This window comes from Anser anser (genome assembly GCF_964211835.1).
Source record: "Anser anser genome assembly, chromosome: 8".
NCBI classification, from domain to species: domain Eukaryota; kingdom Metazoa; phylum Chordata; class Aves; order Anseriformes; family Anatidae; genus Anser; species Anser anser.
Window position 1 is genome coordinate 27,881,047 of NC_139728.1, and position 27,821 is coordinate 27,908,867.

Sequence of the window (27,821 nt, forward strand, 5' to 3'; positions counted from 1 at the left end):
GACATGATCTAACCAGGCTGAGCATTTCAGTCATCAGTGTCCAATGTCTCACCTAGAAATGGCTTGCAGTAAGAAGATATAAATTTAACTAACACAGGTACAAGGTTGATAAACAAGAACTAAAGAGAAGCAGAACCCTACACCCCGTGCATTTCACTCTGTGCCAGCACAGTGATGGAATCAAGCGTGACACCTCTGAGCGGGGCAGCATCGGGCTGAAACCGTCACCTAAGGGGCTCATGGAGCTTTGAATTTTTCACAACAGTAAAACTGAGTGACGGTGAGGTAGAATGCAGCTTTTAACTCAAGCTGCAGATTGGAAAGTCAATGAAAACCTTACTTCATTTGGCCCCAATGACAGTGATTTTTCATAGGCGCAGGTACGAGCTCCAGCACTGAACGCTTTAAGCCAGCAACACACAAAAGCCCGGAGAGCGATGCCTCCACTGAGGATAAAATGTAGTTTTGCTGGTATCATTTAATACAGAAAAACAGCATTTCCTTTTGTAAAATCAATGTAGTGTATCCACCCTCCTCTGATATATAGGCTGAGGCACAGAACTCACTAACAAAACGCCAGAAGAAACCACCTGAAGTCTGGGAAGACTGGCGTAGGGAGAGGAGGCACATCCTTTTGCCTCTAGCTCTGATGTTATTTAGTAGCAAAGCAGCACAAAAGCCTTACTCTGGGCACAGAGTCCATAATTTTACGCCCCTGGATTTCCAAGATTTACATCTGTCATAAATATCAGAAACATGAATCTTCAAAATCAAATATTAAAATGAGGGATGATGCTGCATTGCACTGCTGCCTGCAGTAAATTGCTGTCATTTCTTGAGGTGGCAGCATTTCAGCAGTGGCTGATTGCTTTATTATTTTAGCATTCATTGCCCATCACTGATGTATGCAGGTTCATTTTCATTTTTTAAAAGTAGCTCTAAAATAAAATTTAAAACAGCACTGTTCACAACAGAATACACCCCCAATTTCCAGGCAGTTTTATGTGACTCCTTTATTTATTTTTTTAAAGTTAGTACAGTGCTATGAGATTTAGGATAAAAAAGACGGAGCTCTATCTCCACAGACAGTATTTATAGATTTGTATAGCACGTCTACTAATTCTGTGTTCAAACACGCTATAAATACATCCAGCAATGGAAAACTCAAAATGTACATTAGCATGAGTAGCTTCTTGTAAAGCAGATTCTCAAGAACATTTTCTAAATGTAGCAGTTGAGGCTCAACATTTAGCAGTCTATTCATCTGCCTTTTCCTTTTTACAGAAAGGGGGGAAGAAAACACTATTTTATTTTTTTCAGTAAAATAAATGAATTAGAAAACAACTCGCCTGTACCCTGCATGTCAAGCATGCGAGGATGCAAAGCTGCTGTAGCACACTTGGTCGCCATCAGCTGGAAGGTTCTTGGTTTAAACACAGCAGTGTGTTGATTTTGCACAGTGGCATCTGAATGTTAATCCCTCCTTTCTGTTTCCTGGGCACTGTGTTATCGTCCATGTACTGTCAAGGTTAGCTTGAAACTTTCTTAACCTCTCTGTTTATATCAGGCAAAACGTTTCAAAGTTTTCAAAAACTTTCTGCAAAAACATTCCATGTTTTTGTTCCCCCACAGCATTCTCCAGTATTTCATAACTTACTGCAACAGTGAGAACTCAAAGAGAAACAATTCTGCAAACCTTATCTTACCCACACTCAATGGACAAACACCAGTGTCACAAGTCACAGCCTCCAAATGGTGACTTGAGCAGAGATCAGACCCCCCAGGGGTCAGAGGCAGGTGAGGTTCACTATGTTTGCGATCATTTGGATCTGACACCTGGCATTTATTCCAAATCTTCCTTTTTCTGCAGTTGTGATCTCATTCCTCTGGATTTTGCTACTCTAACTGCAAAAGGTTTGTAGCTTTTTAGCTCAGTGCCAGAACGCGCAGCAGTGTAAGTAACGTGGTCTTGCAGTCACCCCCTGCATACAACTCTCTATCCTGATCAAACTGCTTCACTTTTTTTTTTTTTTAATGTCGAACCCAAATACTACAGTCATGCATGCATTCAAACTTCAGAACTACATAAACAGAAGACAAATCAGAAAGCAGAGCATTAGCTTATGCCTCCACACCTTCCTTTGGTTTCCTAGACAATGTGCAAAAGAAAGGGGAGGCTGCAGAAAGCCACACTTCAAACGGTGACAAATCGTGGCTGTTGTTAAGTGGTGCCTGAAAATTATTCTCAGCATGAGCTCAAGTAACAGAAACCACTGTCGGGATCTTTTTATAGGGTTATTTTCAATTCCACAGTAACAAGAGGATGCTTATTGTAAATAACAGGTTAATTCTGGAAAGGTGTATTACGGAAGGTGTATTATGGAAGAATTTGCACAGAGTAAGCTTTTCATTGCACATCTCAGACTGCTGGCTGAAATCACGAGCAGGACTGGAGAAGTCTCACGGTGTCCGGATGTATGCATATAATGAGGGAAGAAGTAACAGAAGAGGTCAAGGGAAAAGCCAGATTTGCAGAGGGCCTCAAGGATGTAGGTAGGGAAACAATCCTTGCCCTTGGCTAGCAGTGCCTCCCCGGGTACTCCTGGAGAGTGGTTTCAGGAAGTCGGTGGAGAAAATCCCAGCAACAGGAGGCCCAAAAGACTATCAGGACAAAGCAAATGAAAATAAATGTTGCAGATTATTGTAGCTGCTGTCAAGTTGGGAAAATAGATTATTTCCATGCTTGAAATGAATATATTGCCGTGACTGGTGACTGGACAGTGTTTAGGTTCTGAACTCAATAATCACATGAGGTTTTGTTTCATGATTATAAAATGCCTCCTCCAGCAATCCATAAAAGTTAAACTTTGGCTCTTATCCATGAACTGTGCTAACCATCTCATCCTTGTGAGACAGTTATGCGTTATCATTTGCTACTCAGCATCACTGTTTTTGCTGTTCACCTGTGACCTCCAGCAAAACATTGCAGAAACATTATATTTAGACAGAAATGGAAATGAGATTGTACTGATGCCAAAGAGCAGTAATTAAAGTGAAACAAATTAAATTGTAAAGACACTGAAAGACAATTTACTTGAAATGCTATATTTCAGACCATCTTATCTCAGGGGAAAAAAAATCACAAAAAAAACAAACCCAAACCAAACACCACAGTTTTTCATTTCAAGTTACAGTTAATTAATTACAAAGGTAAAACCATACAGATTAACAGCTGTACTAGACACATCTCCTGCCTATGTATGCCCAAATACTGCAGGTCCCATACTCTCAAGGCTACTGCTGGGCTGCTCTTTTTGATGGGGGGCCAGGAAGAATGGAGCCTTTTCAGGAATATTCCCCTAAATCCGATTTGAAAAGAAAAAATTTGATATGCATCCATACCATAAAGAGTTCAAGAAATCTAAAGTATTAAATATGTCACATTCGTAACATTCACGTGTATTTCATAGAAATACATAGCATTTATTTATTTGTTCTTTGGACCCCTTGTAAAGACGCTGCCCAAGCAACAAGCAGCCATTAAGCAAACTGGTTGTCCTGACCAAGGTTAGAAGCTGCTATGCTTATTCCACCTCATCAGACTTCACTTTCTGTCCAGAATAAACAAATTATTAAGCAAAACATCTGTGGAGGAAGGTTAAAAACCACGCAGGCTCTAAGCCCAGCTGCTCTCAGAGGGTGCAGCCTCCAGCCCCTTTACTCCAGAGGGCTGCAGGAGTGCCACCCCACTGCCCCCCATACAATCCCATCTGCAATACTGGAAAAATTCCCATCTGGGTGTACTCAGACTACAACGGTATCTTGGCATAAAGGGAGATGTAAGTATCAAGAGATAATTAAATTTATGCGGGTATTTTCAAAGTAATCACTCAGCTCAGGAAAAGCGCAGCGTTAGAAATACATGCTATGCTCCAATAATATTTGTAAATACTTTAAAGAAAGACCTGAAATTACAGACCAGCTATGTCTAATTTCAGCTCAGCATGACAGTTTTCCTCAAGGGAAGACAAGTCAAATATGAAACTGTCAGAAGTTCCTTAAAACTCAAGCATGATACAGCCGAAATGTGCCACACAGCCGAACAGAAATGGAAGAAAAATAAAAAAGAAACCTCACAAAACAAGTCTGCAGTGATTTTTGTGAGCCTTTTGAAAAAAATGAGGATTTTCTGCCAAAGTTATTTTTTACGAAAGTTGTTCAAACCCAAATTTCCTTTCCAGCTGCCTTGGGCAGAATTCTCGATTTCATACAAGCAGAGTCCAAAGCATGCTTTAAGGCACTGACACCTTCAAATCTGTGCAGAGGCAACACCTGCCCCTGAGGCCTTCTGTCATTTCCTGCGATGCCATCCACACACTTCTCCTACTTTCTCCCTTTGTTAACTCATAAAGGAAAACTGGGAAGAAATCAGCTTCTGTTGCTGTGCTGCAGACCAGAGTCATTAAGGATTGGCCTGGCAAGGTGCTGTCAAATGAAGGGAAAAAAAAATGCTTAAAGAAATACAATGAATAATGTTATATTTTAATTATGTCACACTGCATATTTTACCTGCAGGAGGCGAAAATATTTACAGACTTGTATACTTTTACAGAAAGTTGTGTGTACTTGTCAGAGACTGAGGGAAAAAAATAGGTCTAAAACCAAGTGAAAAAAAGGTTTATTTTGGTGCATGAGGGCACGTTATGTGACAGTGAAGAGCTTCCACCACCACCAAGCAAGCAGTATATACACAGCCCTGAATCCCACAGCAGGCTGATTGCTCAGGCAGCTTTTCCATCCTCCTCGGTAACAATTTCAGTCCAGTTGTACAAAAATGACAGTTCTAGTGAAGTTCCAGTTTACCTGCACTCCGTAAGCTCTGTGCCTTCTTTGCTACCAAAGAAATTGTCAAATTGTAGTTGTTTTGCTGGTGTTGTTGGAACTTCAGAAGTCCCTGCAAGCAGCTTCTTCCTTTAAGGCAAAATCCTTAATCATAAAGCGAGTCCGTGTTTGTGTGCATAAAGTCATGAAGTCTCCATGTTCAGGGGAACCCTAAGCACCAGGCTGGCTTGACTTTTTCTTCCAGTATCTGGGATGGAGAACTTCAGTGTCTGGAAGGGTAACGTCCATGGTCAGTGGTGACCTTCGCCAGGAAAAGGGGTGACTTGGCCAGCAAGAACCCAAGTCACACAGTGGGATAACCTCATGTACTGTCTACAGGCATCCATCGCAACAAGGTTCTTCTAACACAGGCTCAGAGCCTCTATCTTCTCACCAATTTATCCTCACCAAATTCTTGCAGAAATTAATATATTTAAGTAATATCTTCTCGAGATGGCCAAGAGAAACTGAGACTTCTGCAAAGTCACTGAAAACTTTTACAGGAGATTAGAGAAATGATGTTATATTCCCAAGATCCATGTTAGCTGTATCATCCACTCTTGTTTCTTACTGATCCTCCTGTTCATCACTAAGTTCATACAGAGTAAAACTTTTGTATATTCCTCAACACATCCTTAGTAGTTTTTTAAGGCAAATCCTTTTAAACTCACCGCTATTCCTATATGCTTTCTGCTCCATGGCTTTTATTTTTCTTGATAACTAAAACTGCTTTAAATACAACTAGCATTTGCTATTTTGTCGTTGTTGTTGTGATGTTTTTTGTTGGTGGTGGTTTTGTTTGTTTTTGTGGTGGTGGTTATTGTTTGTTTGTTTGTAGCCCTCTACATCACTCTAAGCATTCACTCTCTTACTTAAATCTATGGTAAAATTTATGCCAGTTCCATCTTAATACTGTATATTGATCGAACTGAAATATTTCATTATTATTCAATATTTCACCACAGTTAAAAGAGTAAAACCATATGAAAATCCTCTTTGTTCTACTAAAGTCAAAATGAAGTACTTTTATGTATTCTGAGCCTTATCAAAAGCTATTCTTCCTTTCTTAAAACAAATCTTAATTGAAACCAGCTAGGAGAACATTTCATTAATGAAGTGACATTTTATAATTAGAACACAGCTCAGAACAAACTGTTTAGCTGCAAAGGTGTGAATTTTCCTTTCTTCCCTGTTGTTCCCCCTTCCTGTTATTATGAATGGGGTTAAAGGCAGCAAACTGGCTGCTGTTTCTTTTCGCTGAAAATTATCTGCTAAGAAAACAGAGACTGTCTAGAAACGTCAGTCTTTCTGCTCCTTTAGAGGAGACGAGGCGCATCGGAGATGCAGTCCTGTGAACACGTACCGAGCTCTGTGGGGCTAATTCAGAAAGGCACAATAGCTAGTTATTTATCCAGAAGGCTACTTCCCCAGAAGATACATGGGAACAGGACTGTTCCCATACAGCAGTACTCCCTAAATCATGCTGGCCAGTCTGTACGTGGTGTACATGAGCATTGCCACCGATACTCACTTCTTGTGCCCCAAGAGCTACAACAGCTCAGCTTGGGACAGCTCTCAGGCTCCTGGAAGCTGGAATCCAAAGCTGGCAGGCAAATTGCTTTGGGATATGCCAAGTAAAGTTACCTTCTCTAAAACAACATCCCAGGTAGGATGGATGGGATGCTGGGAAGTCTCTGCATCGATGCACAGCAGCAATAAATAAATAAATAAACAAAAATTTTCTCAGACAGAAAACTGTAACAACTCTTACTCTTGTAAGCAGAACATAACATTGAACGACCATTTCCACTGTAGCCTTCTGCTTCCAGACACAAGTAAAATGAACACGATTTGGTTTCATAATCTGTCAGAGAAGCGGGAGTGATGAAAACACCCTTAACTACCCTCACAAAGCGAGTGCGATGCTAAGTCTTTGAAGTAGGTTAATACCACGATTACAGAATTTGCAGAGTTTCACCACAGCTTGCTGCTCCAACCTCCTTTCATACTTATCAACTAACACGAATAAAAATGCTTTTGGTACAAAGGTTAAGTACGTTACAGAGGAGTCATTAGCTGTAGCCACACCCCCAGCTGATATATGAAATAAAAATCCTCAGGGCACAATGGCTCGATAAACTCAGTTACTCAAAGCTTGTGGCACAACCTTCCCTTTTCACGTCATCCTGAGATCTTGATCCCAAAGTTGGAGAGGGAAAACACCACTTGGAGAAATGTCACCATCATCGACAAGACCCAACCCAGCCTCATGGGACTCCAACCTCTCACCTCCAAGGGTGCAATTCCAGATTCAAAATTGAATTTTTAAAGAAAAAAATAAGTGTTTCTCCCAACAATTATGACTAAGAATTAACTTTAATATTACTGTTAGGCTTGAGGGGAGTAGACTAGTAAGTTAACATGTCTAAGTCAATGAAAACCTGATGTACAGAATCACACTGTGAGGCTCATACCTCAAAGGCCCCCATACACAACAGACCAAATGAAAATCCCACTGTAAATGCTGGCAAAAGAACTTCAAAAGCTAAATTTTCTCAGAATCTCTGAATTTGTTGCCTTGGTCAAATCAGCACAACTATATTAATGTGTTTTTTTGACATTATTTTGACATCTGGCTGACTAAATACTGGTACTCCAGGGATGCTTGGCTTACATAAGCACTACTGACAATAGGGAATTGGTTATATTACGCAGCTGCTATTGGTATTTAAAATTATTTACTTTTGTTTGTATTTACTATTATTTTTTTAAAGGAAAAAATGCCCAGTTTCATCTTTCAAATCTGCTTTTTTTCCCCTCACAGACCACATTCCTAAATCTTTCAGCTTGTCAGTTCTGAGCAACTTGGTTACTAAGACAGTATTTAAAGGGTTTAAAGTTTAATGCAGGCCAATAACCTTGAATATTTTAAAGAAGCAAGAAAGCAGCTTAGCCACACATTTCAGCAAGTCTAAAGAGACATAATTTGAAAGGCGTTTCTAGCTGGTGCTGCTCTATTTTCACATCTCAGGCTTTTAGAACCTTTGGTCTAAACCTAAAGGGGAAATTTTTCCCTTTGAACTGGGTTACTTCAAATGGAAATTTCATTACTAACCTTAGAGAATTCAGTCTCCTCCAAACATCATCTGCTTTGAAAAAACCAACGTGTGTTTGGATATAATTAGTGTGGTAACAGAAATGAGAGGATCTGGCCTGCCGAGGTTACAGAGCATTAGCAAGAGATGACGGTGTAATGATTTACACCTCTCTGCTGGAGACCACTGTACGGAAGGGAGTATGGAGAAAGGGCAGAATTTGCATTGCTGACCCCAGTGGACAAAGATTTCATCTGATGGTCAGTAAATTCACGGATGTTTAAAGTGCAATTTCTAAAGCTATCTTCACATCTGTGAAAAAAACACACCAAGAAATGCAACTTGGGTATCTCTCCCCACCCCTCTCTCTAAAGAATTCACTTGTGCATTCCCCTACAACTCAGCAGGAGAAAATGTCTAATACGGCATGCAAATTTAATATTTTTTAAATAAAACATCCTCTGATAATTCTGCATGAAGGTGTAGCTCTGTCTTACTCTTTTGTGTTTGCCATCAGCTCTACATGAGAGAGCTTCTCAGGAGGAAGGAACTCCACCACCCTCATCCCGTGTGTTCCTTCTGTCTTTTGAACTCTGGCCACACAAAAACGCATTCACAAGTTTTTTCCATGCTCTGTTAGACCTTAAATTGCAAACTGATGCAGATAAAAAGCTGTCTTTTTGCCTTATGTTACCAACAGGCCCCGCAGTCTCATTAAAAGCTCTGAAAAATAGATTAGATGTGGATTTGACTTTCCTAGAAGCTTAACTTTGAGTAGGTAAGAGGTGAGCAGTAACTCCTGAAGTTGATTTTGCAAAATGACAAATTTTCAAAGCTCCTCCGTTGCAAAAGTCACACTACAAAAATTTGCCACCAGTAACAAAGACTCACCAAGTCAGGCTACTTGCTAGCAGTGACATCCTTATATTCACCTATCTTAACAGATGATCATCAGGCAACAGAAAATCCCAAACACTTTTTTGTAGGACAATATGTTTATGAAAGTCTTAGTGCATCTTTAAATTTGTGTCGATTGCTTCATTACAAAAAGAACGAAAATCTTTCCTCGAAATCTTTTAAAAAACATTACCTTTTGTCTCAAGAACTGGGGTGTTCAATACTAGTGCATAAAATATTTCATGTAAGCACACCATAATTTCACTTAATAAAATTTCCTGTAACCAATTGCTCTAAGAACATTCAGCCCCACATGTGATTAGTTCCACCACAAAAAAGAAAAAAAAACACCACCATCCACACACCTCCCTTTATGATCTTCATAATCTTTTCACTATGTTGGTATTTATGCATTGAATAGAATATGAGGAATTAGTGAATTAAGGATTTATTTCAGAGAGTTTACTAGCTTTTCAAATATATGGGATATATATTTGCTTTATCTTTGTTTGCTGAAATGACCATGTCCCTGAAAATGGTTATGAGATAATTTAAAATGAATGAATAATGAAATAAATCCAACATCAAAAATGTTTTTAAACACAATGAAGGTCCACTGCTTTCAGAAGATCCTCACCTCACCCACCCCCCAAAATCCTTGTTGCTCTCCTTCCTGTTAATGTGTCCCTACATTAAAAAAAAAAATATATATATATATATATATATATATGAACCTGAATGCTGCTCCGACTGCACCCCTCTGAAGCCCTGCACTCATTTCCAGGTGTTCGGCCTATTCATTTTACACTTATTGTTCCCTTCTTCCAGCTAAGAGAGGCTAATAAATAAATAAATATCCACATTCAAAATATTCCGATTTTTTCCTGTTCTGATATTCTAGAAAAGGAAAAAGGAGTTGCAAAAGCAAACTAAGGAAGAAAAGACGAAGAAAACAGTGAGAGACCTGTACATGTCAAAGTGGCCAAGGGATATCACCTGCACAATGAGACTTCCCCCAGAAATCCTGCCTGAGGATCAAGCTCTTCTTCCACCCCTGTGAATGTGAAGCAATCCCAACTACTCTGAGACAAAGCTTCTCTTCTGAAACATTACTTGAATCTGGGCAAACTCCTTAACGAAGTCTTAGCTGAAAATACTACCTGTCTATGAAAAGCTCCTCTGTTAACAGATCTGCTCATTTTGTTGAAAAAAAATCCAAAAGTAATCACCTACTTTTTTTTTTTTTTTTTTTTTTTCAAATAAAGCAGTATGTAAGGAAAGAATGTTGCTAACATATAAAGAATTTAGCTCTTCTGGTGCTCTCATCCAGATCCACGTGTTCAGTTTCGGGTTGGAGTATCCTGAAAACAAAGCAGGCAGCTGCACCTTGACTGTGGAGCGCAGAAGGCAGCAAATGGAGCACGTTTCCTGACCACTGGCCTTCCATTCACTGAACAGGGCAAAGGTCTCCAGGAAACAGCAATATGAGATCAGCTCATTAAAAGTTGTCTGTCCTGAAGGGATGTTAAATTAGGCTTACCCAGGCAACTTTGAGTCTGCGCTTCCTTAGAATTTCAGTGCTTAACCTCACAGCCCCAGCGTTTCTTTAATGCAATTAAATATAGAGGCATAGGTATAACATATTGCTTTAGTTACAGTCTAGCAGAGAGAAGGAAAATAGGTGAGACAGATAAAGAACTCTGTAGGTAGCTTTCATTTTGATCTCCTGGCGTCTCTGTAGAATTGCCATTTCTTTGACACGCTCACTACAGCGGAGGCTGTGTTCTTCCCCATCCAGTCCCGCGGAGAAGTGCTGATAGCACGGTATATTTAAAGAGACATTTCAGAGTCTGTGCATTAAGGAGAAGACCACAATCCATAAACGTCCTTACACTAGCAAATGTAGTAAATATTAAACACATACACATAGCCACGCCGACATTACACGCAAGGTGTGCCCAAATATAGCGTACATCCAGTTTCCCCTATGTATTTAATTCACTTGACGTGAATTTGTACATTTGAGCTCAATGTACAATTCATACCAGCTACATGAAGTATAAGAAAAAGGATTAATTCAGTAAACTGCTACTGATGTTTTTGCCTTCTACCTAATTAGCAGCATGCTGGTCCACATTATTGTGATGTTTGAGCATTACACTCTTATTACTTTGATGGCAATTTTATATTTAAAAATGAAATTAACATCTAACCTCAAAAGACTTGCGCTTAATTTCATTTCACTCCTTGAATCATCCTTTTCATTATACAGCTTCTTCTCTAACTAAACTAAAAGAATCAGAGGCAATTATAGATCACAGATTAGCTGCTCAGCACTTGCTATGAGTTAAAATGGGGGCAGGTATTAAAAACAAGTTGACTCCAGAAAAAGCTGTTCCTTCTGGTATTGTAGAAAAGACTGTTAACACTGCCATGCTGTAGTTTTTTAAAATACAGTCCCCGTACAGTTACTAAGTAAAGCAGACATCTTTCTCCGTATGCAAAACCAGTGTCAAGCAGGACTCCAGGATTCTACCCAGGTCATTTAGCGGATGTTCCTGGGAAAGGAGGAAAGCTACCAAGAAGTATCCCAATTTCTCCTTTGCTGCAAAACCAAAAGCACTCACTCATCTTCAGTATTGGTTGCTTATTTCTAAAAGGATTTTTACACTGCCTACATTGCAGGGGACCTTGACTCTTTTTCATACTATGTCTGCTCAAAATCAGGAGATATACATTAAAATCTGAGCATCTGAGAGGTGCAGTAAAATACACATTGAAACAATTGTACTACTACCACTAAATTTAAAATACCGGTTAAGTGCATATACCTACCAATGATTTCACTATAAATTGGCCTAGGTTAAATAAATAAAAGAAAAAAAAATTTGATTTTTATTCAGCTTTGTTTTCATGCCAAAGGCTCACACAAACACGTAGTTCAACTAAATAACGTGATCTCATCTGCAAAACCAAACAACGGTAAAAGCAGAAAAATGCCTTTTTTCCTGTTTTTACACTAACACTAGCTATTATATGTAACAATGATCAGTTAGAAACAATACAGATTATCTGTAATTATTTCTGAAAACACTTATCTGTAATAAAAATCCATTTTGAAGAAGAATGGTACAGTTAAGCACATTTATCCACCTGTCTTTGGACAACACAAACACTTTATATATCATATGAAGTTTACTCCGGATGGCCAATAATGTGACTATTGATTATATAGCTAAAATGCATCGTCTACCAGAATCATAGGCACATCTTTCCTTTACTCCTGAGGAGCACAGCGAATTCCTGGGCCTGACATACTTATCACTGGGAGCCTGGGCCTGTTGGCCAAATCCACCATGTGATTCCCTTTGCGCTCTGACAGCAGAAATACGCCATAAAGAATAAATGAAGGGCCTACAAATGCAGCCACAGTCCATGTCAAAAGGCTGGCGATTCTGCAGGCAAGCTTTTCTTAAGAGTGAGTGACCAGTGTTCAAAAATCCTGTGACATGAAAGATCAAGGGCAATGATTTTTCAGCTATGGTTTCTGTGACATAATGTTTATTTATTTTAGAGAAAACCTGGAAGCCATATAATGCTTCCACAATTGCTGGAGGTCAAGCAAATTTCCCAGATTTACTTGTCTTTGATTTCCCTTCTGCGAAATGGAGCCAGTTAGCATTGCAGCAGATGCCTGATTCTCTAACCTGTATTTTACAGAGGCACACTTTGACTTATTTTATTATTGCTTGCAGAACTTCCCGTACTAACAATGGAAAAGGCACAGTCTTCAAGAAAAGTAGAAACGTTCAAATACATGTAATGCAACACACTGACAGAAATGTCATTCATTGGTATTTATTAGGCAAATATTTTTGCACAAATAATTATATAAAAGCATTATCAGCAGCAGCATAGGTGTCCCTGTAGAGTACTTCTGTGTGAGCAATATTAGAAGACTTTTACTAATCCAAACCTCTAGAGGCATTTTAGCTACTAGTCTGGGTGAATCAAGTCATTCCTCCTCCGTTGCATTCATCATGATATAATTTTCCTCCCTGAACCCTACCAATAACACTTCTCATTCACAGAGGTCCTAACACAAGCTTCTCTTGGAGTCTTTTCAGTGATTGCAAATGCAGAAGTGCTACCCCCTGACTAGCCCCAGCACCTGTTGTATTTCAACCACACGTCGGACATACCCTAACGGTGCAGTGGACGAAGCCAGAAGTGATGTACAGCGCTGGCTGAACTGGATTTGTGGGTGATGCTCACTGCCAGCAGCAGATTTCCTACCGTACAGACAGCCTTGGAGCACAGTAACACCTACCTATGTTTAATGACTGTTTCATGAGTCAAATCCTCCGTGGAACACGCGCTGCGCTAAGCTCCTAATTACTGGTTTCAACTGAAATGCTTTGACGACTGTTAAAATATTGAGAAATGATAATGGAACGGGAGCTCTCAGGAAATGTTATTCTTGCACTCAACAGATTATTGATTCCTCCACTTAGGAACAGCAGAGTAACAGATCTCCAACCTCCATTTAGGCAGACCTGTCTCTCAATTAAAAATAACAGTAAACATTTTAACTGCAGCAAGAGACAACATCCATCTCCCTCTAAGAACGTTTCAATTAACACAACCATGGACCCCCTTTGGTTGAATGCGGTATTTAAAATATAATTCATGAGCTCTCTAATTTATGATAGGTTATTGGATAACTCTTGTTAATTACAACTACACAATGTCAAAATTAATGATTTTCCCACCCTCTTTCAACTTGAGAATGAATTCATAACTTGTAACAAGACTCAAAAGATGTGCAATTAATATTGTCAGTAACCACTTCACAAAAGAGATTTGTTAAAGGCAGGCATGTGGACTCAATTAGTATATCAATTAATGTTGCTGTTACTTGATCTATAATTTATTGAAGAACTCATATAGCTACTGCAAGGAAACAAAGCAAATCCACTCCCCGTCAATGAAACAAGCTCCTGACTGTGCTCCTCTTACATTATTCTTTACATCAAATGTGAATTCTGCTGTATTCCACGAATCTTAGATAGGTGATCAGAAACACAAATGAACCTAAGACAAATCTGACAACTTGGAATACCTCATTACAGCAATGATGCTTTAATAGTTGTTAGCTGATTGTAACATGGGGGAAAAACCAACTGTCATTGGTCATAACACTTACTCATTTAAACTGAAGTTCTAACCTGGAGATGAAGCTGCAGAAACTGATTTCTGTGTATCAGCAAAATCCTAACTTTCATGTCAACCAGAAACCTTCACCCTGCTCTCAAATTCAGTAGTGATCAGGCTAAAGATAAGATTTGAATGAGGTCTAAGAAACCCGAAGCAGGACTTGGGCTGCATTAGGCACCTATGATCAAAACTGATAATGACAAAACATAACCTTGTTTAAGGGCTGCTTATCCCCAGAGGCTCCTAAACGAACTAGAAACCTCCTGTTTGATCTTAGTGTGACTACAGTTTAGCTTCTGGGAATATAAAGGGCTTCCTTTAGATGGTTAGATAGACTCCAGACCCTCATTAGTTTTTAAAAGACCCAGGAAATAGATGTGATCTGCCAGCGGCCCAATCTGACACACGTGAGCGGTCCTGGAGCCATGGCACTCCTTTTAATTAGCGGGCACACACAAAGTAGGATGCTTATGCTCTTTGCAATCCTGATCCCGAGAGGTCCAAATCCGCATCTGCCAGCACCAAGAAAGCACTGGCAGGCAGCACCCTCTGTTCCTCCTGGGGCAAGCAGGGCGATTCCCCACCTGGTTTGGGAAGTGCCCTGAGCAAAGTCCACTCGCTCTTTCCCTCCTGAAGCACCGCTGTGGAACTTGCCTTTTCATCCAGTTAAAACAAAGGTGCCTGAGTCCTGGCTGGAAGAAGGCACCTAGCTCTGGTAGAGCCACAGCGCATCACAGCCCCTCTAGCTTTCACATTTTACGGGCTGGTTAAGGTAATCCCCTGCTCAGCGGCACGCCTCCTGCGAAATCTGTTGCCGGACACCACGTGCTTCCCATGCACTGCAGTGGAAGCCTATTAAATAAAGGAATTTTGCCCACAGGGATCCTTAGCATCAAAGATTGTTAGGATGATTGTCAAGATGCCCGAGTTATTTTCCCTGTCTTGCTTCTGTTTTCAGAAGTCCCTGCCAGTTTGGAAATTGAATCAAGTCTTAAAACAGACTCCGTGTAGGGGATTGACAAGAGTTGATTTCGCAAATAAATAAATAAACCCTAAGCCTCAAATAGAATAATTACAGAATTTAAGTGCAAGAGGAAGAAATCAAATCCCTAGAAAAGCTTCCTGGCTTCCCACAAGCTGAAGCAGATCTGCATTCAAATTTGATAGCCTGGCTCGCTTCTTTACAAACCTTTCATTTCAGTTTTCTTGTTAGATTTTAAAAGAGGGGATTTTCCAAGGTGGATCAGTGTGGATCCACCACCAATGCAGCACATTTCCCCCAAGGAGGTTTCTAAATCAATTTTAATTCCAATAGGCTTAAAGAAATCTGTTTTCAATTTGATTCATTAATCCATACATGTTTATAAAATGACTTTCCCCACCCTCATGTACTAGAAGGCAATAACGGTTTATGTTTCTAACAGCTCTGGCTAATAAAAACTTCCGATTTCCTATCTTAAATGCTACAAACATGTAAAGTTTATTCACCTCTCAATGAACCAGACGACATAAACAAGTGGAAAACAACCAGCCTTTAACAATGTTATTTGTAATTAATGTGAAGTGTATTTGTAATTAATTCTCTACAGTGTTCTTAAAGAACCCATGATTTTTGGCAAAATCACACACACAAAAAAACCACCAAGGAAGTCCTAGAACAGAGCTCCTGAGAATTTTGTGTGATTCTATTCTACAAAACAGTCGGATAACTCTTCAGGGAAACTTTTAGACTTTGAGCAAGTTCTCACAAACAGGAGTAACAACACGGAGTTACTGGGAGATATCAGATGAGTGGCACAAAGATTAGTGCTGGAGGTCAGGGCTGCAGAAATACAGTCTCCTCTAGTAACAGCTACGGCGCTGTAAGCTCATAAGGTGGCGTGAAGTGTAGAAAGGAGGGCTGTGGAGGTCACAGTGAAACATGGCTCCTCGGTTGTTGAGCACCTTGACAGTACGAGGAGTACAAAGCAACAATTCAGAAGGAAAGCAGCATCTTGGCTCACCTCTTCAAGTCAGTTCAAATTCCTACTGTGTGCTGGGAGCATGACCAGGTCCCTTTTCTAGAACATCCCATCCAACTCTGCAGTATTTATCCATCAGATCAATACTGGCTGAATAAGAGGCCAAATTAGTACTTGGCTTTTAACAGCCTATTTTTAAGATTATCCATGGTGATAACATTAACATTAGAAATTACAATTTGATGTTATCATGTTAGTATTGAACTTACCTACAGTACACATTGGAGTTTTGCAGCCCGATTTTACTTAAACAGGTGAGAGGATTTCATATATAAGTTTTTGTTCTAACTTCAGTGATAATCCTTCCAGTAACTCTCATAACAATCAAACAACATTGTCTTACCAACCAGCTCTGGTGATAACAGAGAGAGAGACCAAAGTTACATGAAGGACGGTAAAGCCTGTGGCTGTAAAAACATTGTGCCTAATGAGAAATGTTTTAAATAATCTCTTGTAAGAGAATTGCTTTGCATATGACTACAGAAAGAGATAATTGTTCTAAAAGTAAGATCCTATAAAATCTGTAACTGTGCAGGAGAGTTAATGTCATGTGCTCCACCTGCAGCAGCAATCAAACCATTTCCCTGCCACCAAAAGCCTTTGCTCTTAGATAGGAAGGGTATGTGTCTGTTTCCCACCAACATATAAAGCAATACATTTGAGTGCTGCAAGTCACAAATTCTCAATGAACACCAAATAATTATTACATCAAAAGTTGAATTCATTAAGAGCTTGCACGAGGAAGTTTACACGTATCTAACCTGCAGCTACTGAAGAAGCCGGCAGAACAAGCACCATTTTCATTTTCTGGAAGGAGGAAACAGTGAAGGGCACATGCTGTAACTTTTTTCTCCTTTTAAGTGGCCATACATGGCACAAACACAATCTGGCACATTCTCCACTGCTGCAGCAATCTATGTGATACCACCCAAAAGCCATTATAAGCAACCATGAAAGAATTTCAGGCACTCCCACCCTGCTGCAAGGAGTTAGCCCATCCCAGCAGCAGGATGGTGCTTCTGCCACCACTAAATATCACACAACTCCTTCCAGACTTTTCCTTTAAGCTGTCCAGACTATAAAATTGTTTGATTAATGGTATTAGGGAGCCTTTACCTCTCGATAGGCACTACACCACAAATGTACTGATCACATACCTGAATAACCATTTCCTTTTTGCCCATTGTACTTACAGTAACAATAGCAGTTTGCATTTACCTAACATTTTATCATGTTTTATATTCACATACCTAACAAATCCTAGGAATTAAGCTTTGTATTATCTCAACACTTCAAGTAAGAAACACTACCTTAGCATATCCTCATACAGCTGTGCAGAGATTTAAAGATTTAGCTGGTGCTACGCAGTAGACTTCTGCTGAGATCGAGGAGGAACGCTGTCCCAGGCTCTAACTCTACAGTAAGCCTCATTCCCTTTCAGTCACCCTAGATCTTCAGCATGGGACAGATCTGTGGGACAGTCATTCTGTCAGGAAGCTACTATCAAACTTAGTACCTTCCCTCCCTGCTGCTGTATGGACGTGGTTGTGTGGCTCTTGCAGAGGTATGAAACCTGACTCACTGAAATTTCTCTTTATAAAGCAAGGACTAATTTCTTGGGAATACTCAGTTCCATTGAATAATCAAACTCATTGATTAGAAACATTAGAAACTTCATGTTAGTACTTGCTACTTGCCAGTGCTTGCTGTTAATGAACTTGGAAAAAGCTTCATGCTTTTCCACATGTCCATCATCCCTGCTATACAGAGGAGGGCTCATTTGTTGAAATATACACAAATATATACAATTCGGCGGCAAGTAAATGAGCACACCGAGTTTCTTTTGACTTTTCCCTACATGGGATTTGAATAACAAACACTGTCTGAATTGTATACCTTGTCTGTCTAAAGCAATCACTGTACCATGAGGCTTTTGGATGGCTGGATGAGATTGGACATGCACACACAATACAGAACGCGATTAATTCTGGAGATGTGCTGCTGCTGCGCACTGTCCTTTCCAGTTCTTCAGCTACTTCTACGTGCTGCAGGGAGCTCTGATCACTGCCACTGGACATATTTTATACTTTTTCTCAGCCGTGAAGGTAATTCTCAGAATTTCCATTTGGGGGCTAGAATCAGATTTTGTGCAGAGCAGCATTCAGTTATTATGATTTATGACAGTGTTTTTGTAAGACGTATATTGAATATTTTATTAACAAACAGCAAGTTTCTAAAACATTTGTATGCTGTTTTCAGAAGTATCACCCTCCAGCAGAAGAAATAAACACAGAAGACAGACATCAAAAAGATGTTATCTGTATCGCAAAGAACTGAGATTTTTGAGTTTGCCTGCCTGCCCAAAAATGCTGATCGTATAACCAGCTTTACTTTCTTTACTTGCCTTGATGAGCTTTGCTCTCAGATCACATTCCCATTTACATCAAAGTTCCCGTATTTTGGTCTTCCAAAACACAGCTTCTTTTTATCTTAAATGAACCATTTCTTCCTTGTGAGTTTAGGCCTAGAGCAGTAATAAGGACACTAAACCACCTTCCCAAATATGTGCTTAAAATGCTTAATTGCTGTGGCTTTTACAAAAACCTAATGTAAAGATCTCTGATACAAAGGCTACAGCAATCACAAGAACTTAATCACCAGGTCAGTAGAATGACCACAGTAAAAGGTGTGTGTGCCCAGAAGATGAACAGGTTATCATCAGGTACCTAGCACAAGTGTAATTTGCAACACGCACACAGTACCATTTGCAACACACACATAAATATGAGCAAAAATGAGCAAAATCCTCATCTAGAAAAACATGCAAAATCCTCAGAAGGAAATGGCTAAATTATACATGAGCAAAAAGAAACAGAATGATGAATTGAAAAGCTCACATGGAGGTCTAAAGGGTTTTTAAGGGTTCTTTTTGCTGTTTTACTCCTTTTCCTTTTAGTTTGAGTAATATATATTAAATTCAGCTTCAATCTTAACTTCATTATCTCTGTAGGTTTAAAATACCACGGACAGCTACTATGAACAACATAAATTAACACAAGAGTTCAAGGTTTTGGTTTCCAAGTTCAATAGCATTTGAAAACACAAGCAATAAAAACCATCCACAGAAATGTAAGAAAAAATATCTGTGCCAAAATCTAACAGAACTCTTATTCAGGAAACACCAACTCACAGAATTACGTTTCTCATGCTTATCTGCACAAATAACTGCCCTACAATCTGATGCAAACTTGTAATTATAAATCTGAAATCATCTAGCCATGCATTTATTCAGAGCTTCTCATTTCTCTGGGTTTTCCTCCTCCTTGTTTCTATTTCCTTTACTAGATTACAGTTAATCTCCCTACAGACATTTAAAGAGCTCTCTGTAGCTTCACAAAATGTCAGCAAGATTCAATCTTCAGCAACAGAAAGTGCATTTAAGCTCTGGTAAGTTCCAAAACAAAGTAGAAACAAAGCCTTTAGAAGAAAATATTTATCAACAGAGAAAACAGCTATCTTTTGCTAAAAGTAATTTTTAAAGTGTGTTTTCATTTCTGAAACAACTGCAAAGAAGTAAAAATTATCGAAGGGAAATACAGAAATTTCTTCTTACATTTAAAATACATCTAAATAATGTATTGTGTCAGAGAATCAAATCCCATGTTCCCTGACCAGGCAAGACTTCCACTAGACTTAACAAATTTTACTTTCACTGACTGCATAGGCAACAGAAGAATCATAGAAGCATAAAAGGTGGTTGATATAATAGCTGATTAGAGTAGAAAATGTGTAATAATACAGAGAAATTAGTCACTACCTTTCTTTTTGGAGTCTTTCTTTGTGCTGGTTTTAACAGCCACTTGAAGTTCTGTCTCAGTTGACATCCTATATCCTTAGTCCTCTTCACACAGGTCCAGTATCTCGGTCAGGCTCATTTAGAACGTCTCTCCAAGAAAATAATTTAGCCTTTCAGATTCTATAACCCAAACAGTTCATCTCATTCGCTCCTTTTGTGTGCTGTGAAAGAAACAAACAAAAAGTAAGTCATTTTCTGAGTTTAAAACATGGCGGGGTGGGGAGGGGTGTTACTGAGGAAGAAACCTATGAAATTCTCTGTTTCCAGACAGAGAACCCCTGATTCTGTTGCCTGCAACTGTAGGTGACGAAACACACACACACACACATCTATTCCTGTTTGAGATGTTTTGGTATATCTGAGATGTCTCCAAGGACTAGAGATGCACAGAAGACCTGTACTACTCAACCAGCAGCTGAAGGCCACGGATTACAAGCTGGGAAGTAGTTGGCAATGTCACGAACACCAAAACACTCTGCAAGGATGTAGTTCTTAAATGCAACAAGGTAAAAACACATTGCCAGACCTTAAATTCAGATTTTTTGCTCCTCAAATGCTCTTTCAAATGTTTTCATTCTTCTACTTCAACAAAGACAAATGAAAATGTATTCATTACCCATACTGAAAACACGGTACTTCGCCACTTGTCTTGCTTATGATAACGTGCATGTTTCAGGCAGAAAAGGATCTGCCTCTGTGTAACAAAGCTGTAATTCTTAACACCCATCCAGCAATTTTTCCTGCAAAAATATATACTCAAAAATATACTTAATTAAACTTTACAGTTTCCACGAGATTCAAATGTGATGGGACTGCTTACGAGGGGCAAGATGGTAAGGTTTAGGGCACAAGCTACAGCTTTACGTAACTTATATTTATTTGTTGGCCAGGTGCACAAACGTGCCGGCTGCGAGGCCGCGGCAGTAACTGCAGAAGTGTGCTGGGGAAGCAGGAAGGAGGCAGGCTGTAATGCTGGGGGATGTAGGGACTGTAAAGGCAAACAATAAGCACTGAAGAAACAAAAAGAACAAACTATTACTCCAAGGTTTACTGCTGGCCCCTTTGGCTCCGAAGGGTGAGCAGCCTGCTCCAGCCAGCCCGCTCACGGCAGGACCCCACTGCTCTGAAGCCACTTCTCAGGCTGCTCCCTCACTGCACGCATCACCTTCTTGTCCTTTCCTTTTGTGAGAAAGTTCTCAGTTATTAGTGCAATGACTGGGAAGTCCATCTGGGCTGTCTGAACAGGTGCCCAGTTATTAAATAAGCATTTAATAAAGAAATTAACCCAGCATATCAGCTGATTAGCTGGCCACAGATTAACTACAGTTAAATACATTTGCTAATGACATCTCTCTGTAATTTAAGAAAGTAATATGCTTCCAAAATTGAAATAATTTGGACAGTTGAAATCACTTTCCGCAGCAAGGGCTGCAAAGCCACTAGTACTTTCAAATCCAGGCTCTTTTCACATTTTAAAATGCTTCAGTAACATTACACTGCCATGCGCTATCTGAAGTGATTTAATATTGCTGAAGTGTGTCAGGGGTTTTCTTTAATAAGCTCTTCAAATCTGTATGCGTATTATAGAATATTCAAAGATAGCTTTTCAAAATCTGCTGAACTGATTCTGAAATACAAAATTCCCTGTCCCTCCTCCATGGAGCCTGAATAAGTACAGCACAGTAAAAAGGAAGGAAGGGAAAAAAAATCAACTTACAAACCAAAGCTGTAGTGCCTGCTAAATACACCTTCTTGGAATGCTTGAATAAACTAAAAGCTCTTCAATTAACGTTCTTATTAGTTAAGAAAACAATAGAAGAGGAAAAAGCAAGTGGAGGTTGATCAACGAGAGAAAGAGAGGAAGGCAATGACCCCAAAATCGACAGCTCCCAGGCAGCGAAGTGCTCTTGGACTAGACCCATGGCCACGGGAGATGCAGTGTGCCCCCTTCTCCCCTTTCAGCACCCTGGGACCCAGCAGAGATGAATGCCCTTGCTGTGCTGCGAGGGAACCATCCCGTCGTCAGAGCTGCTCTTAACTTACGCTTGAAATCCCCCCAGCAAACAGGGAGAGAAAGCACAGCAGAGAACAGATGTCCCCCACAAGGCCACATCCCCGTCCCCTCCCCCTGCACGCAACCCAATTTAATATTTGGTTTTACAGCACAGTGGGGATGCATCAGTCTTTACAGCTCAATGGCACTTACTTAGAGCATCTCTCAAGTCACAGCTGGATTGACAGTTTATTTTTCTAGAACTTGGATTTATTTTTACCCAAAGGGTAACTGAATAGCTTTGCAAGAAGCACGAACAGGAACTACTTAAAAAAATTTATAATAGGTCCATTTATAAAACAACATATATAAACATATATAAAACAACAACATATATAAAACTACAACAAAAAATAAAAGAAATATAAAATACCCACAGGGTCAAGAGTTAAGCAAGTTTTAGTGTCTTAAAAAACTGTGTTTGGGTACAAAGCATCAAGAATTTCATCTCCCGTTGTCAGCTTCTTCCAACAGGATGGCTGAAATAGTAGCATCTGAATGGCACTGAATATTTTAAAATAACAATGTATGACTTCTGGAGAGCTTTAAATGAGATAGCAAGGCTATATTCCCTCGAGGCGATCCCACTGAGTAATATTTTTAAAAATAAATGCATGTCTATTTTCGGACAGGTTCACATATTGATTTACTTTAAAACCTAATCAGGTCATTCTCTCGCAGGCTCATAGATTCTTGAATAAAGTAATAGGGATCTTTGTAATAGGAGCACATAAACATCTGTCAGATCAAGCTACAGTTCAAACTGAATTTGCTACAGCGACAGTTCCTCCGAAAGCATAGGTCTTTATGTAAGCTACGTTAGTAAACTCCCATACACTGTCCATATTTCAGTTGTTTATTACCCAGATGAGAACGGCAGTCAATCTGCTCTTCACCGCAACAGCTTTTATTGTCTCCTCCAATCTAGGTCACCGTTGTTAAATACTACGGTCTTCCAACTGTGGCAAGTACCGCGGCACGTGTTTTATCAATGAGATGCTATTATCTTTGATCAGCTCTGCCACATTTCTCTCCCTGCTCCAAAGACAAAATTTTGTTAGCTGTGTTTAAAAAGAAAATCAAAATCTCTCGTCTTACACGTACCCGCTCCTAATGATCTTCCTGTGTGCCTCGTTACTGCTCCAGCCACTACAATGCTATGTGCGTGCCTCAGCTTTTCCTAAAGAGGATTCAGAGCTCTTCGTTTTAACAAAATACTGACATTTTCTATTCCCTTATTAAGTGGATACGGCAGGAACACAATCAGCGCATTTTGGAATTAACTGGCTTTTAATTCCACGAGAAGCCTTAAGCCTGCATTCTGTATTACTCCTACACCAGCGTAAGACCCAAAGCCTTAGTGAGGAAGTAGTTTTGGAAATTCACTTTGCGGTCGGGATTAGCACAAGTTGTACCTTTCCATGCACAATGAAATTCATCACGTGCTCCGTCCGCCTCCCCACTCATTTGTAAACCAACATTTCCAACAATTTGTCAGATCATTTGGCTCTTCAAGTACGCTTGAGTGAGCCCATGAAGGCATCATCAAGCAGCTTCCCCTGGCCCGAGGTATGGAGGTCAGACAACACGACCACAACGCTTCCCCTCTGGCTTCAAAATACATTAATTTATTAATTTTCTTCAGGGCTTCAAAACTTAAGAAGTTCCCTCCCCTGCAACCAGTTTCCATCTGCTTATGTAAAGGAAAAGCAGCCACAGGAAGGATTTGTAACTAAGCCCTGGCATTCCCGAGGTGTTTAAGTCCTCCCCAGCCCCTAAGTGGGATTTGAAGGTTCTTCGCAGGAGGGTAGCACCTCCCACACCATGACAAAAATAAAACCCTCATACTGCCATCCTCAGCTCTTGCTTTCATACCCCTGAGGCCTTGGAATTCTTTTCTCCAAAGCATCCCGCACAATCAGCCATCAGGGAACATCCCCGTGCAGATTTTGTGTTAAGCAAAACCTGAAACACTGAAAGGGCAAAATGCGAGTAACAGGATTATTTAGAAAGTGCTGTGATCCTGGAAAACTGAGGGCAGTTGAAGCATGAAGGACGGCTCCCGGGGAGATAGACGTTACTCATAAACTTAGCCTCTGACTACAGAAACCGAACACAGAGAGCTTCCCAGGGACGGCACATGAGCTCAGGGGCTGCTGCACGAAGATGGTGGAAAAAACCCATCGTTGTGCCATGGGTGCTCCTGATGCCCCCCAATGAGAGGGGCCGTGCCGCCCCCTGCAGCTCTTCCTGCTGCTCCTCCATGACCAAGGCTGGCGAACGTCCTGCGGGCAGCCCCTTGGTGTCAGAGCCTTAACCGTTCATGGAGGGCACCACAATAATCAAATGAAACCCAAGAGACTGAGGTCAAAACCCACTGAAATCTTTCAGTTAGCAAGGCCTCTAACTAAGGGCCAAAAAACGAGGAAGACGAGGCCAAAGAGGGAGCTTAAGATACTGACGCAGAGGAGAAAATGAGAAGGAAAAGAAAAGCAAACGAGGGGAGATGGCTCTGTACGTACTTCATTAAAGCAAAGTCTGTAACAACACGTTCAGTCTTAGTATATGGAAAATTAATGCGTTTTATTACGCTGTCCATGCTATGCCTGTGGAAAGATACCAGAACAATACTTCACAACCACCCCTTAATTCTTTGACCATCAGAATGCTGCTTAGCATCAAAACCATAACAATAATTAATTGTCCTTTGTATACGGTTGCTACTGGTTTAGTTGTAGTTATAAATACTTGTCTTATCTCCTGGAAACATGAAGCCTGTTTTCGAAAATACCTTCATACAACTAAGGGCAGTACTCCATTTTATTACGTTCCTTGTGGTTCACAATCTGCCTCACTGCTCTATCTCCAGGGCATCTTTCAGGCATGCCACCTCGTTCCTCAGATGGGCAAACAACACCACTGCAGCTGATTTACCACCAGAAGAGCATCTCACCAAAAAACTGACCTGTAAAATACTTCCGAAGTAAGATGTTTATTAGTATTCCAATGACAGCAGGAATAATTACTGAAATTCCTCCTGGAAATCACTCCTTGTAGTGGCGACTGCGACACTCCACCTCACCAATTATTCACCAGAAGTGCTGGGAATTCCCTTCTCATAGAAAATGCTGAGTGGATTAAAAAGGCATTTTTCACAGGCATGAACTGACTTCATCACCATTTTTAATGGAAAATCACTGAGATTCCTATTGAATACTACAGTTTCTATTTTATAGTACAGAGGATAGCATTCTTGAAAAAGAATGCAAAGCAGAAGACACTGCCTTTGCTATGAAGGAATTTGTGAAATACACTTTTGAAGTGTATGCCACTTGGCATTCCTGAAAAACGACATGGTGGCAGGTTACAATTTCTCTGAGGAAAGATATTCAGGTACGTTTAAGAAAGAAAAAACAGCTAGATTTGAGCCAATGGCTGGATGAACAATAGAAAAATATTGGTACTCTATCTTTCAGTGCTTTGAACATGAAATTTGTCTTTTTAAAAGAATTTCTATGACCATGGTGCGAACACTTAGCACTGCAGACCCCGAAATCGCTGCATGCCCCTGTCCCACCCTGCGCCGCGCAATCGCGGCCCTGCTCTGCTCCCTCCTGTTAGTCTCAGCCCCATTTCCAACAACCAGGCATCAGCTCCAGCCCCGTGAAGCAACAGCTAAGAGCTAACAGCCCTCCCACGGGCTTCGGGAACACCTGCCCCTTTCCTGGGCCAGAGGAACTTGGGAGCATCATTGGGCAAGGTGAGCATCACTGTCTGCAGGGGGCTTGCATTGCTAGGAATGAAAAAAAAAAAATATATCGCTACAGAAAATGAAAGGCTGGAAATTGAAATGGAAGTGACAGTTAGTAAAAGCTGTGTGCCTTTACTTCTGTGAGAAAGCACACAAGACAAGAGCAGCCCCAGGAAGGCAGCAGCACCTGGGCTCCTCCTCCTTCACCTGGGAAGCAGGGAACACAACTCCAGCCCTGGGAGCTGAGAGCGAGCAGCAGAAAACCTGTCTGCTGGGGGATGAGCACAGCACACATCGTTCCTGTACACGTACTTCCCTGCTCCGAGGCGTACAACTCCTCTCACAGTGCTGCTGGCAAGCTTTTGCAGGGTATTTCTTACCTAAGATCCCCGCGGGGCCAGGATGTTACCTGGTAGCGGGGCAAGTCGCTCGAGTTACAGAGATTAACTGAGCTCACAGTGACACTGAAGCACCCAAACGCTTTTCCTAGGGGAATCGCCAAGACTCTTCTACCCCCAGATCACCACATTGCTGGCCCCGAAGCAGAAAAGAACACAAATTTCTGCTAACATCGGATAAGAGCAACCGAGAAACAGAAGTCCCGAGTGCTACCGGCACAGCCTGGTGCTGTCCGACCCCCACGAGCAGAAAAGCGCCTCCCTTCGAGTCAATAAAGCCCCACCAGCACAAGATCAATCACGTTACATTTGACTTCTACTGGCGTAACTCCATTGATTTTAATGGAGTTGGAGTTACCCCAGTTTTATGCCGGTGTATCTGCATTAGGGGCAGTGAAGTTATGCCGGCGTGACTGATGTAAACACCACCAGACCAACCAGCCCCCTCTAGGACTAAAACACACTGCCACTAACTCTAAAGCAACAGGAAAATGCAGGTCTGTACGTTACCAAAGCAGGGTCTTTGGAGTTTATTTTTCCAAAGCAGGAGAACGGCGCTTTTGTGATCCTCTCGACACCAAAGAAACAGAGGGAAGACTAAGAAGGGAAAAAGGACAAAGTACACAGTTGGGATCACAGTATTCTGTAATTAGAGCTGTTAAATGATTACTAAAGCACAGTGGTGCAATCATCACGCTGAAGGAAAAGGGGAAGTATGCAGTCGGGAGCATCACCAGGGAGAAGGTAACAGCAATGTCAGAGACACCACGTTTTATATTTAAATGCAAATCCCTCACAAGCAGAATCTGTGCCTTCTAATTGAAGAAAAGGTTATGGAACTAAATGTCTCGTATTCTGGACAGCTCAGCAGGTTTTAAAGGGGTACAGCTGAAGGCAACTTACTCATCCCCCGTCCTTTATGGGACTGTCTCAATTCAGCCTTTTATGTTTTATTTTATTTTTTTAATTTCAAGATCAATTTTGTAATACGGCATGCAAGACCGAGCTGGGACTCACCTTCCCATTCATTTTAGTCAAAATGCAGCCCAATACCTCCACAAGATCCAACTCAAGCTATACTGTGAAATCTAAAGCAGATCTCGAAGTGATGCTTTATGCCAGCCTTCCAAATGGAGGTGAATTTGCAACAACTTTTTCAGGTTCCTTTCAGGTTTTCTCAGTCCCATCAGTTGACCTACACAACGTGCCCTTTGATTTTCTGAATGCTTCCTAACATTACAGCAAAGGAAAACAAACCTTCTTAATGTCAACAACAAAATCCCCTATGCTAGCAACTTTATTCACTGCCATTTTTCAACACCCAACCCTTGTTCCCTGACAGTTAAGTATTAAGAAAACTAATCAACGGGCTTCACTTTGCTGCGAATGGATTTTTGATTTATTAATTACACCAAACCCAGTGACCAGACCTCTACTGAAGTTCACCGATTAGCCAAGAGATGAGGGGAAAAGCAAAAAAGCTTTCTGGGACTTGTAAGCATGAATTTGCACTGTAAAATGTCAGAAAGTGAGTTCTAGTTTAAGAAATACTTTTGACAATTGCATGTAAACCCTCAAGTATTCAAACCTGCAACATTGCTCATGTGACAGCTGCGGAGGACATCAGGCAGCCTTCTGAACGATTACAAACA

At 40.6% G+C, this 27,821-nt stretch overlaps 1 protein-coding gene across 23 annotated transcripts in view; it reads right to left on the reverse strand.

Moving 5' to 3' along the window:
- DAB1 (DAB adaptor protein 1) overlaps positions 1–27,821 on the reverse strand; it is a 145,629-nt gene that overhangs the window by 84,037 nt on the left and 33,771 nt on the right. For 21 of the 23 annotated variants that reach the window (XR_014587530.1, XR_014587531.1, XR_014587532.1 and 18 more), the window contains one exon: positions 19,929–20,128. Coding sequence is in view for 19 of the 23 variants with exons in the window: in XM_083846685.1 (XP_083702811.1) it covers positions 19,929–19,995 (67 nt within the window). In the remaining 4 variants the exon portion in view is untranslated. Of the gene's footprint in view, positions 1–19,928; positions 20,129–22,883; positions 23,056–26,679; positions 26,767–27,821 lie in introns of all 23 variants that reach the window. The other 2 variants (XM_083846690.1, XM_083846691.1) reach the window with 2 other exon arrangements.